The following is a 13,639-nucleotide window of genomic DNA, read 5'->3' on the forward strand; positions in this document are numbered from 1 at the left end:
TTACTACTATATACATACCAAGTAGCGAATTATGCAAGCACGAATTGTTTTTACATGTGCCAAATCAGATGCCGTGTAATAAAAATGTATTATACATATACGCATTTTCACCTTTACATTGAATCGTTTAATTAATATGGAAAACATTTAGGTGTATATCTCGGGATACTACAATCGACTAGGATTGACACCTGATTTTTAGTGATACTATATGACTACATGCTAGTGATATTTTTAGCGCAAAAAAAAAATATAACTTTATAAATCACACGCAAACATGTATTTTCTGTTCTTACCATAGACAAGACATGACACTCATGGTGAAAAACTAAAAAATCACCGCCATTTTTATTAATTTTAAATCTATTTTAATTTCTCTTCAATCCAGCCAGTCTATACATAAACAAGAATAAACGGTCACCGTTCGTTTAGAATTTCGAATCCTCGAAATTCTTTATTTAAATTTTCTCATAAGCATGTTCATATATGAGCCGCTCAGAAGCCAATGTGGTAAGTCCATCTTTTTATATTTTCGGATTTTTGGAAATTTCGATGAAATAAATAATAATTTTCTTAGTTATTTAAGGCTTTACTAGTTGATTACTTTTCTCTAGGTTAGATAGCCCTTTTTTAATATCTTCTGAATATATTATATAATAATCTCAGAAGACATTGTGAATAAGTCATCTCTTCATCAATATTTTTTTTTAATAAAATTCTTATCTCTTTCAGCTGCCAGAAGTAAGTCCTAAAATATTTAAGATGCTGTCAATATTTCAATAAATACTTACGTTTTTATTTACACATCCTATACATATCTTGTTTTTTTGTAGAGTTTACACCTCCGAAAAAAAGACTAGACACTTTTTTAAACAAATTAATGAAGCAAGAATTTTAAAAACTAATGTATCAAAAAAAAATTAATGTTTTGGCTTTTGATCGATTTATATGTCTGACTTAAGTATATCTACATGTCAATTAAACATTCTAATTACAATTTATTATTACGAAAAAAAATGATCTATTTAAATTTTTATAATAATCGTAACGATTTCCGAAAGGAGTCGAGTATAAAACAAGTCCAAGCTGTGACTCCATAATCCTCAGTACATATATGTATGTATATTTATTATGCCTTCGTATATTGTTCCGTAAAAGCTATATATATTTTTTTGGGAAACGAGGAGGTGCACATTGCTATAAATTTCTAAAATATCTAAAAATTTCTAAATTTCTAAAAAAATCTCAAAAAAAATTGTTAACTGTTGCAATTGGTAAAGATACTCAAGAATCAGTGTGCCACCAAGTGACATAAAAAAGCTTGTCAAAGCTACAGTACCCGGCGATAAATATTGCACATCGACCTTAGGAAAGAAAGAGACAATCGGCTAATTTCGGTTTCGTTCGGTATCTGTTAAGAGCTGTTAAAACAACTATTATTATTACTATGTCACATTTTAACAATATACGTAGACATAATGTGAACATGTATTTTTTTATTTCATTTTACTCCAACCTAAAGCGACCACTTATAGAAAAATTGGTGTATTTTATAAAAATAACTATCAAGAGAAACAAATGATACTTGTTTTCACAGCTCCTAATAGATACCGGACTGTTTGCATTTCGTGCGACAGAGATAACGCTCTCCGAAGCCGAAGTTAACCGATTGTCTCTTTCCATAGATCGATGTGCAATATTTATCGCCGGATCTTGTAATTTTTTTTAAAAAACGGATAATATTACTAGACGTGTGCGAAATTTTATGTAACCAAAAACAAAACTACCCACATAAACTGTAGAATCGCCTTAAAACTAAATCATGCTATAGACAGTTGCAAAAATTAACTCCGTACATGCTAAATCGAATACCAAAATTTTTTATCACAGTTCAAATAGCCCACACAAGACAGTAGTGTATTATAACCAAAATATATCATATCATCACCATTTCAAACCCATACATGGATAGGATCTGGGTTCTGAAGATCTCACACCGGTAAGACGTCAAGATGGGAATACCAGGTCAGAACCAAAAGATACCGTACCAAATATGACACTAATACTTAACTTCACGTAATTCCAACACTAATATACCGAAATCACAAATTATATGTACTTACATCGCACTGATACTTGACTGACAATGAAATAAATACACTAAAAATAAGTTAACGTAACCATATATATACAAAAGTGTATATCCTAGATGTGAGCATTAGCGCACAGCCTAGAACATTCCGTCGTGAATACCAATCGGTACAAGTATAGCAAGGAATATCGCAAAGTTCCGAAGAACTAACCTCCAGTCATCCGGCACCGCGTATGGAAGGATGATAGAAGTTAGCTTGTGTATTTCATGGGCGGTGAAGATGAAGATATATGATGTTAGAATGAGGTTGAGAATCGGAGCGCTTGGGATCAGGACAAGAACACCATGGGTGTCAGCTGCGAGCCAGATGTGTGACTGGCTGGCGAATAACTCCAGCGTTATGGTGCCGAACCATGCGAACAGATTCGAATGTTTCGTTCTCAAAGCGCCTGACACGTTGCGAAGTATAATGTAGCTGACGATGGGCAAAAACGCAACGTAACTATGGATCTCGTTGCAGTCGAAGGTGTTGCTGCAGAGGAAGGTAAACGTCACGTAGCTGCCAATTCCGATAAAGGCGAGGAGTGTAGCCGTGAGGGACAGCCCTGGAGTAAACAGGTTGCTGTGGTTGTTGTCATCTAAGAGGTTGTAGCGTTGGGCCAGGAGATACGCGGTGGCGAATATTATTCCATAAGCCATAGAGTACCTGCAAAAATAGTTTTATTTTGACATTCGTTGGAAATATGCAGTCAGATTAACACTACTTGATACTTGCAACGTGTATATAATTCATTTGTCGGGAAATTAATTATTAATACCTTTAAAACTTCTAGTACCACGAAAATTTTAGATAATCTACAACTACTGAAACCGCGCATTTGACAGTTTGCTGTACACTTCGCGCATTTGACAGTTGGATTGAACATCGTGCAATTGACAGTTTGCTGTGAACTTCGCGCGACTGACATAGGCCTCCCCCATACATTTTCAATAGGACCAATTTTAAGGGTCTGCATACAAGGGCTTTTGATGACCTCAATAATCATCAGTCCTGGCACGCAAGACCTTCCTTGCAGGATAACTGGCAAGCCAGTCCATGATCTCAAACTTAGAACTTTAAAGCAACATCCTTTAAGGGTGGGCCTATGTCCAGCCGTGGACATTCTGTAACTGAAATAATGATGAACATTTTTGTTATTCTAGACTAAACCCTCGTGTCACATTTAAATCTAACCTATGGTGGTAATAATTAGGTGACGGAAGAAAGGAATCGGAAAAGAGGTAAATGGAATGAAAGGGTAAGACAGACGAAATGTGGAAAGTAAGAAAAAGAATGAAAGAACTTAAGATCAACGGATGGAGAGTGCGGAAATAAAATAAGATGTAAAAAAAATATTAAACGAAAAGAAATCACCCTGTCCTTCTACAAGATAGAGGAACGAGAGACCCCTCGTAACGGGGGCCAAGAAAGAAAACCTGTGGTGGGGTGACTTACCTGTCCTGTTTCCACCTCAACCACCATTGGTGGATATCGTCATCGGAGTTCACAAAGAGCGCCTTCCAAGGTCTGGTGACGAAGATCTTTTGGAAGAAGACCTCGCTCATGTACAGCACGGTAACTATGGTTAGCAAACCGATGATCTTCAGAGCAATGTATAAATACTGGTAGGGCTTGGACTCAACCGTGTGAGCTGATGACTGTGCTATGTGGGGGGGTAGTGCGAAGATCACGAACACCTGGAGTATACACGAGTCATGGTTACAGTAATCGGATCACCTCAAATAAGCAGCTTTACCAGAACTTTCTTAATTATTATTGAGCATCTTCTTTTGGTGCTTTTGTTAAGAAAAAATAAACACTTGGATATATTTACAACTAATTATGTTGGTAATATGGACATTCCTATCTTTTTCTTCTTTTTGGCTGCTAGACGGCAACCTCTAAAACCTTCTAAACATCGACACGATGATCAGTCTTACGTTGCCGTATATATATATATACACACACACACACTACGTATATATATACACACACATACGCCGTGAAAATATCCAAAAATATATACATATATGAATACAATATGAAGAGAAAGAGAAATATACGTTTGTTTTAAACAGGATCAAATTGAAAAGAAAACCTTACTCACCAGCGTGTACCAGAAAGACACCAGCGGTATGAAGCTGTAGAACTGATACGGCCTGTTCATGGTGAGACAAAGCACTACTGTCAGGAAGTTAAGACGGAAGATCACACGGAAGTATCTCACTAAACCCGTGTCACCCGTCTTCCAGGTGTAGTAGAAGTGACCGTAACCGGTGAGGAACAGGTACGCGGAGACCAGAGCCCGTACCAGCATGTAGATGGGCAGCACTTTACTGGCCCCTGTCACTTGGTACACGAGGATAACCAGCTGCATCCAGCCTTTCCATTCGTCAGTTTGATTTCTATGTAAGACTCTGAAAATAATTTTTAACTTTTATTACTTTGACCATTCCATTATATACCTTTAAATAAAAATATAAAGCAAGTTTAGTTTGTAAGTTTTTTATATAGCACCCGGCGATAAATATTGCATATCGACATTTGGAAAGAGGTAATCGGTTTATTTCGGCTTCATAGAGCGTCATCTCTGTCGCACGAAATACAAACAGTTCGGTATCTACTAAGAGCTGTTACAACGAGTATCGTTTGCTTTTTTTAATAATTTTTATATACATATATATATATAAATATGTGTGTGTAGAGAGTGGGTATTTATTATCGTCAATTCGAAATTCAAAAAAATCCAATTTCAAATATCTTTATTCAAGTAGGCTTTTAGATGCACTTTTGAACATCTAAACAGTTTGAGTTTGTCAATGGCTCTGCTCATATAGGGGTGCGTTTGGAACCTTCGCAATTATGTGTTGAGTGATGTCATAACACAGGAGTTCAAATCTATTACTACCAGATAATAGGGGATTGAATATATCTCTATCTCTAGTTTCTGTTAATTGTCAGCGTTGTTAGCTTTTTGAGGCTGTTACCAGCTTCATTGGTCACAGAGCTCGAGCTAAAATTAAAATTTCTCCCATTACTTGTTCAGCCTGTTCTCGTCCGGGTGGTGTTGGGGGCTGTTGTCGTTTTGGCTGCTTCTGCAGCTGTCTGTGTTGAAGTTTCATTCTTAAATCTCTTTCCTCTGACAGCCCTCTTGCATGGGTTTTTCTAGTCCATATAGTGACTCATGTTGGTGACTTCCCTGCTTTTGGGAGGCGGTGCTTGACCCATTTTGGAGTTGTCGGTGCGTCAAGTGGTGGTAAAGCCTGGCGTGGTCGACCCTTTGATTTAGGATTATCTCCTAGTATATATATATTAAAAAAATATTATTTAACGCTTGGGTTGAACTTGAAATTCGTAATATTTTACATTTAAGTCTATATATGTGGTAGCGCTCATTTTTGAACACTACACTTTAACATCATATCAACCATAGGACGCCCCCTACTGGACATAGACACCGGTAGGTGACCTCCCCCTACATTTCCAAGATAACCGATCGGAAACGACAAATATTCAACGACTTCCAACAACTTTTACCTCAACTTTGATATTTTTAATAATTACCAAATTTAAATAAACTAATAAATAGCAGATTTTTTTTTTTTTTTTTGTTCACTTGTACAAAGGTTTCCTAAATATTCTAAGATATTACGGTGATTGTCACGTATTCTTAGCTCCTCCCTTTTCTTTCAGAACTAATTTTATAAAAAGATCCTCATATAAGAAATCATGTATACAAATCCTTACCTGCTAGATCTAGAGTCATCGGTGAAGAACAGGCCCAAAGCGAAGACATATCCAACAGGCAACCAGAAACTCCACTCGGAATAGTACTTGTTCTCCTTCATGAAGAAGTTGGTGCGGTCACAGAGGTAGAAGTAGCACATGATCATGCCGAGGCGTGCGACGGCGGCTACAGGAGAAGCTGGTGGCTTGCCCCCCGCTGTCTGCCCCACCAAGGCGTAGCCCTCCAGTCGCTGCCGGAGGTCCTGGGACCAGCGCCACACGCACTTCAAACCGGCTACGACTGCGCTAGAATAATTAATTTCATTGTCTTATTTTATGACGAAATTCTAAACCACCTTGGTTTGAAATGTTCTCGGATGTGTAAGCGTTAGGACGGATGAGACATATAAACATCCAGCCAGTCTCTAAACAGGAACAAAATCCAAAATTACAATTACACATTTCAATTTCATGCAAAGACAACGATCGTATTTTTTTCATTAAAAATAATTTGCAGGTTTTTTTTAAAAAAAATCATTAAATTCGTTAATAAACAAACTTATGAGAAGGCGGTGAACCTCATAATGGCTCAGTCACTCAGAGAGCAACGGAAAGGGCTATCGAACTTTCGCCAAACAAAAAAAATTCTCGAAAGAATTGCACATCTGAAGTGTATGTAGGCGGATCACATTGCTCATGTAACAGATGTTCGTTGAGGCCGAAAGGTTCCTGATTAGCAACCACGAGCCAAGTATAGAACCGATGACATAAGGTCACAGGAGGTCACTAGACGCTGGCAACGCAAGAACGATCTTATTGGAGATCTATGGGGGAGGCCTAAGAAGTATTATCATGTCACCATAGCAAGAACAGCGCGAAGGTCAGCATCTGCAGCTGGGTGTAGGGCTCCGGCTGCGCGCAACACGAGCCGTCGTTGAAGTTCATGTGGTCGTTGCAGAACATGTTGAGTAGTATCTGCGCGCAGTGGCGGAGCGTTGTGCGGGATAGGGCTTCGCCACCAGCCGCACCCGCAGCCACCAGCCGCGCCGCGCCCCACACGCGTGCAGCGCTGTGACGCAGTATCTGACCAGGGTTATACGAAATTCATTAGTACAAAAAAATATATATATATATAAATAGAGAGAGAGAGAGAGATAAAAAAGTTTCTATTGTCCTGCGACTTCCTTTTTAAAGTCCACCGAATATTATCAAAACGCCTATGTAATTCGGAATGGTTCGGATCGATTTAAATAACAACTTGTCTTCTTTTATTCCTCTCGTACTCTACCACAAATCTTTGGCGGTTCATTCGTTCTTCTTTCTTAACTTCACATTCTCGTTCATTCATTCTTATTTTATTTCATACATATATCGCCTACTCTTCTGTATTCTAATTTATTTTTTAATTCATAATTCTTGCACTATGTAAAAATAACGTACCTCCATCGCCGCACTGTTGTATTGGTCTATATCATGGTTGCTGATCTTAACCTCATCCTTTATCTGAGCTGTGTCCACTGACTCCAGAAGCTTCCACAGCACCTGAGTATTACGCGCCGCCAGCGAGTCTATCGGCTGAACCAACTGCGTCAAGTTCCTTTTATACTCCTCCAGTATCAGGTCAGTTGTATTACGGTTCTTCACCAGCTGAAGACCAGAGCTTGCGACTATGACCGACGGAGGTCTGTCTGAGTATTGCCTGGTGGAATGGAAAGAAAGCCATTTAAAGACAACACATCTTCAAATTTGATTCTATGATGATTCAACCGTCTTATTATCTTAGAAAAAGATCGTCATCATAACAGCCGTTTGGCTGTTGTATAATAATTACTGGTCGAATAATATATAACAATAGCAGGCAAATAATTATAATAGCGGTAAATAACATTAATAACGGTTAAATAATAATTATAGCGATGAAATAATAATTACGGTCAACTAATAATAACAGCGGTTAAATAAAAATAATAGCAGTTAAATAATAATAGCGGTAAAATAATAACAATAGCGAATAAATAATAATTATAGAGGTTAAATCATAATTTCGGTTAAATTATTATTATAGCAGATAGCACAGCAGATAAATAACAATAATAGCGGTTAAAAACTATTACAGCAGTTAAATATCCGTACTTAATTTTATTTATTTGAGACATGTTACATCCATTTTGGTAGCACTATAAGTAATTTAATGACCCAAAACAATCTGAAGGTCTAAAAAGATCATAACAAATTATAAAGAAATACAATGATGCAAAGACTTAGTTTTAAGAAAACAAACTGTACTTACCAAGCCCTGAACTGATCGACCATGGTCTTGGAGACATCGTTGCTCCAAATGAAGGTGACCGACAGTTTCAGCTTGCTGTCAACGTACGTGTAGTTAGGCATGCGATGGTCAACAGTCGTGTATGAAGAGTCCATATCCAGCCTAGTTTTCAATACACCTGTAAAAATAAAACAAAGTTGAATTACACACCTTTAGGCAAAATGTAATAATGTGTGTACAATTATAATTAAGGCCATAGTGTGAAAAAAAAGGTACACACAGGTGCACTTATTATAAAACGTAAAGTTATACCATTTAAAAACAATATGTGCATGTATACACATCTAATATTTTAAATTTTCAAATTCTAAAACATCCTTATAATTTATCTTGAAAAATAGTCAACAAAAATTTGAACAGTGGCGGCTCTAGCTCGTGTAGCGCCCGCGTGCAATGAAACCCTGGCGCCACCTAGGCCTGACCCCTCCCCCCACCCCGCATCTATAATTTTGAAAATAAGCCGTGTTCCAATATCAACAGAAATTTTTAACATTACTGCATTGTAATAAAGCCGAATTCGCAATGTTTGTCGTGCTTTTGATAGCAATGCCGCCTTATGCAAGTATAAACTTTAAAAACCTGAAATAAGGTTGATTTTAAGTTGATTAAAATGGTAAAAAAAGAAGCCGCTCGCGTTTGATACCGCCGCACAATCGGCGCGGCGCTGTCTGGCGCTTCTAAACTTTAAAAACGTGTTATAAGGTTTATTTCGTGTTGAAATAAAATGTTCGAAAAAAGAAGCCGCCCATAGGGTGATAACGTTTGATAACTGCCGCCACCGCGCTGGCTGGACGCTTCTGTCATATCATTGTTGTACCATGATGGTCCAAGATGATGCTCTTAGTTATCTCAGGGTGCTATAGGTTAAGCCGCCCCTGGATATGAATGGTATATGCTTATATGCTATTTGCTATATGCTGTATCCTATTTGTTATGTGCTTTTTGTTATATGTTATTTCATCTTCATAATGTCAGCCGATATATTTTTTGTAATAAAAAAAAAAACGATCGTCCGAATTTTTTTAATGAAAAAAAAAAAGATCGTTGTCTTGGCCTAAAATTTAAAAGAATACAAAACTAAAATTTTGGATTTTGATGACAGAATAGACCTCTCCCAAAGACCTCCACACTATGACCGGTCTTATACAACGCGCAAACTTGACACGTTTACCGCCTTCTGGTCGCCACTCTTTAAACCCAAACAGTCATATGCTATATGCTATTTTTATAGACTTGTGCTTTTCCCTATTTGCTGTTTCATATGTGCTATATGCTATTTGCCATATACTATTTGCAATTGCTATTTGCTACCTGCTATTTGTTATTTGCTGTACTAATACCTGTATGTCCTATAACATTGCAGCCAGTTATAAAAAACACACAGATAAGCGATTAACAATTAAATTTTTACTAACCTATAAAATATTCGTACAGTTGCTCCAGTCGTGAGTCGCCGATAAAGGCGAAGCTGTTATATTTGCCCCAGAAGGCCAAATATCGAAGACAGCGCCTTGCATCGCTATAAAAATATTACAAAATTTATTAGTTTTCAAATACATTTGATACTAAACGGTGTGCACTTTTCAAAGATATATGTAAACCCTTAATACATACATATATAGTGTCTTATTAGGTCAAGGTAAAAGAAGTTCACAGACATCTTCAAGTATAGTTCTCTAGGAGCACTTTAAAAATATAGCTGCTTCTGCAGAACTCCCTGCAGCCATATTTCTACCATAAAGTTAAAATATTCTTAATTCAAATGGGCTATTACAAGTACTTTTAAATCATCAATCATCATACAATGTGGCATTGTTAGCCCTACAGGAAGCAACCAATGGCTCGGAAAGCAGTTCTGCTGAGAATTTCCAGTGAGAAACTCAACAGTTGCTGTTTTCAAATATAGTTTTAAGGGTCTTTAACAATACCAAATCATACTAGATAGAAGCGTTGCTGGAGTCTCTATTCTTCTTCTCTTGGTATTCCCCCATCAACACTTTCCGAAGTTGTAAGAATGATATTAGCCAGGCAATAGCAACCAACCATGTCAAGGTTCAGCGTTTATGGACACCCTTGTTTTGGAATGTCAAGTAAGTGACAGCCTAAGCAAAGGTCTCCTAGTGAGGGGCCCTTGGATTTAATCACTTAATATAGCATTCACTAAAGCGAACTTAAAACTCAATGGTTTCCCAATCCCGTAATATGTAGCAGCCCGAGGTGAGGATGCCCATGGATGCCCCCGGATTTCAAGCTACACTACTTTAAAAGAGGTTACGCTCTGCCAACTCTGACTTGCAGACTCTGCAAATGCCATTTGGACAGTATTGAGACTCTAGTAAACAAAAACCCGACAATAATTAGCTTCTTGAATGTTCATATTTCCAAACCCAGAGAAAAACTTGAAAATTCGATCTAACTTTGAAATTTGCATTGCAGCCGAGTTTTTACCACTTATTATGGTTTTCAAGCACATACATTACAATAAATATACAAGTTGTCACATACATTACAATAAATATACAAGTTGTCACATACATTACAATAAATATACAAGTTGTATGTCATCCCTTTGCATGTAATCCTCAAGGCTTGAGATGGAACAAGCAATAGTTGCCAAGCTTTTGAAAATATTATCTGCCTACATTGATAGTTTTCCATGTACCCCCCTCTTACAACATAGACCACTAATAGATCCTTAAAAGTCTACCTCAACAACTTTAGGATCTAAGTAACTAAATAATCACCTTATAATATTTGTAATACAATACTTTGGCACCCTCGTAACTTTACAATTAAGTTAAGCAATGACCTTGATTCATGGACCTCAATTTGTTTATAATTTATGTCACATTTAGCTCTAGCATTCCTCTCATGTTTTGAAATGACCACTGGTGATCCAAAGCGGAGAAACAAAATATTTTCCATGCAATCAGTCTCAGACTTGTTCCTTTGCCTCTGTCTTGTTTAAAACGTTCTTCAGCAAGAGACATCTTACCCTTCACCATCTGTCTCCAAATTTTTGTATGTCCTAGTGTTTAAATAATATAAATGTAAAATTTAGTGTAACATTAATTTTACATTGACACTTTACACCAATAATTTGACTTACTGTTACCTGTCTTTAACTATTATCTCAGACAAGGTTATTGCTGTTAGCCCTTAAGACTTTTACAGCTACATGTGAACAGTGTTACTCATCAGGCTGGTAATGGTTACTGTATATTATTTTAAAAAATATAGATATATTATTGTCTCTGTAACCATATCTATCCAGTAATTATCAACTTTCTTCAGCTTACCAGGAGTCTCTGTGAGATCATGACACCAAGGGTCTACTGGGATTTATCAAGGAGTTGGCTAGACTAAAGCCAAACTTGACACAAAATAAGTGCAAAGTCACTTAGACACAAAAACCAGGTCATTGATTCATGACAAGACAGTATCCAAGACATTAGTATTATAATATAACAGGGGAGGCCAAACTGCAGCTTGCTAGCCACCAATTTATTGTTAATCCACCATAAAATTAGTGAAATCCTGACACCGATCATTATTAACTAACCAGCATCTTTAATATTATGAGTGTTGTCATATGTGTGCCATTATATCTAACTTCAATACACAATTTTTTTTTACTTTTGTCATATAATTTCAATAAATATAATTTTTAAACTTTAATTTCATATTATGGCATGCTAAAAATTTCAAACAATGGCATGAATTTTTGGTGAAAAAGCTTGACCACTCATGTAACATAGATATATTCAACTTACGTTTTAGAGTATTTATGCAGCATACATCCATATGGCTGCCATTCATGATCACCTTTGTAACGGCCTGATGTTAACAACCAAGTGCAGGAATCAGGACCTGTAACAAATTTTATTCATTCATTATTCTCTTAAACCACAGTCTATGTTCCTTCACATTTCAAGGTCTTGTATCCAATCTCAACATGGACTTAGCAACATAAGAGCTTGGCTACCTCACAAATAAGTGGAATAAATACCATACCATCTCTAGCTATTTTACCGATTGGTCGTAACTTGCTTTACATGTGGTTTTTGGGTTGATTTATTTTTAACCTTTGATTGAAAGGCGTATTGGTGACTTTAGAACCAAAATCTTACTACCAAAAAATCAAAACAATGACGAAAAATTATGTTATTAAGAAAAGAAATTGAGAATACGATCGTGAACAAGATATTTTACAAAAAGTCGCATGTAAACGCATGTAAAAATTTATTTAGTTGTTGCCACCCCCTAATCATAAAAGTCAATTGTCTGTTCTTTCCATTTGCTAATAAAAGTGTGTTTGAAAGACCATTATATTATTGCTCTGAACCTGACATACATCAACAACAATAAAAACAAAAACAAAAATGAGCAAAACATTTCATAACTAAAAACATGCTTACCGTAACGCAAATGTAATATGCCGTGATAACCAATGAAGCCCAGTACAAGAACAAACGCGAGTAATTTTGCATTTTCAACATTTAATTGTTCAATAAACCATTCAGCTGATGTTTTCTTCGGGTAAGACACCATAGCGGAATTTATTAAAAAACAAGCCCTCAGACATGAACCAAATAATTATGAAATTACACTTGTTTGATATTAAATAAATAAATCATCACAGTTTAATTCTAACTGCATATATTATTTGATAAATATTTTAAATAACCCCTACAATACATGTAGCTTGTTTCATATTAAAACAAAAACTACTTTTTATTGACAACAATGAGACTGCCAGGTGAAAAAATTGTTTGTCTATTTAGACAAATTCTAAATTAACAGTAAAAATAAACGTAATAATAAAATTTAACAAGAAGTTCTTTTCTAATTTTTCTAGATATGTTCGTTAGTCTTTTCGTTTTTATTTAAATAATACATTTTTAGACAGTAACCTAATTGTTAAATTTAATCAATTTTCATATAATTATGATAATTAAATATATTAACAAATTTTATCGTTACTCAAAACCAATACATAAATATCAGAGTTAATCTCCTGGCATAAATATCGTCCTCATTATGTTCCAAAGTTAATCAAATACAAATTTTTTGTTGTAACTTACGTATTAGATACGTAAATCGCGAATTTTTTTCATTAATTTTGATTGTTGTAATATCGAACTATCGTTATTAGCATATAATCTTGCAAAAAGATATGCACAGCTTGAAATAAATAAATTCAACATTTTTGGTTAATAATTCAAATATATAAAAATCGAAGAATAATTAAATGTAAACTCATAGTATATTTTTTTTCTTTAAATAGAATTTTATTTTCCTTTTTTTTTTGGGATAAAATTTTCTTTACATTAGGTCGATTTGGAATAATAAGAAACCCGAAGTAAAAATATTTAAGTGTCATTTATGCGTTTTAAAAATATTCAAAATGTTGCTATTATAATATATACTTAAACAAATGCCAAATTTGATT

The 13,639-nt window shown here is 35.7% G+C and overlaps 1 protein-coding gene across 1 annotated transcript; it reads right to left on the reverse strand.

Moving 5' to 3' along the window:
• Window positions 1–1,792: 1,792 nt before the first annotated feature.
• Window positions 1,793–12,859, reverse strand: LOC137919334 (N-acetylneuraminate 9-O-acetyltransferase). Its single transcript, XM_068762380.1, has 10 exons — window positions 12,606–12,859; window positions 11,961–12,057; window positions 9,603–9,706; window positions 8,149–8,305; window positions 7,299–7,557; window positions 6,718–6,941; window positions 5,880–6,164; window positions 4,240–4,549; window positions 3,588–3,829; window positions 1,793–2,798 (listed from the first exon to the last, which is right to left on the reverse strand). The coding sequence occupies exons 1-10, from the start codon at window positions 12,736–12,738 to the stop codon at window positions 2,231–2,233; spliced, it is 2,379 nt and encodes a 792-aa protein (XP_068618481.1). The 5' UTR covers window positions 12,739–12,859; the 3' UTR covers window positions 1,793–2,230.
• Between the last annotated feature and the right edge of the window lie 780 nt (window positions 12,860–13,639).

The sequence above is a fragment of the Battus philenor genome, unplaced genomic scaffold (assembly GCF_028537555.1).
Source record: "Battus philenor isolate CCGP_79_NKW_IND1 unplaced genomic scaffold, ilBatPhil1.0.hap1 SCAF_16, whole genome shotgun sequence".
Lineage (NCBI taxonomy): Eukaryota > Metazoa > Arthropoda > Insecta > Lepidoptera > Papilionidae > Battus > Battus philenor.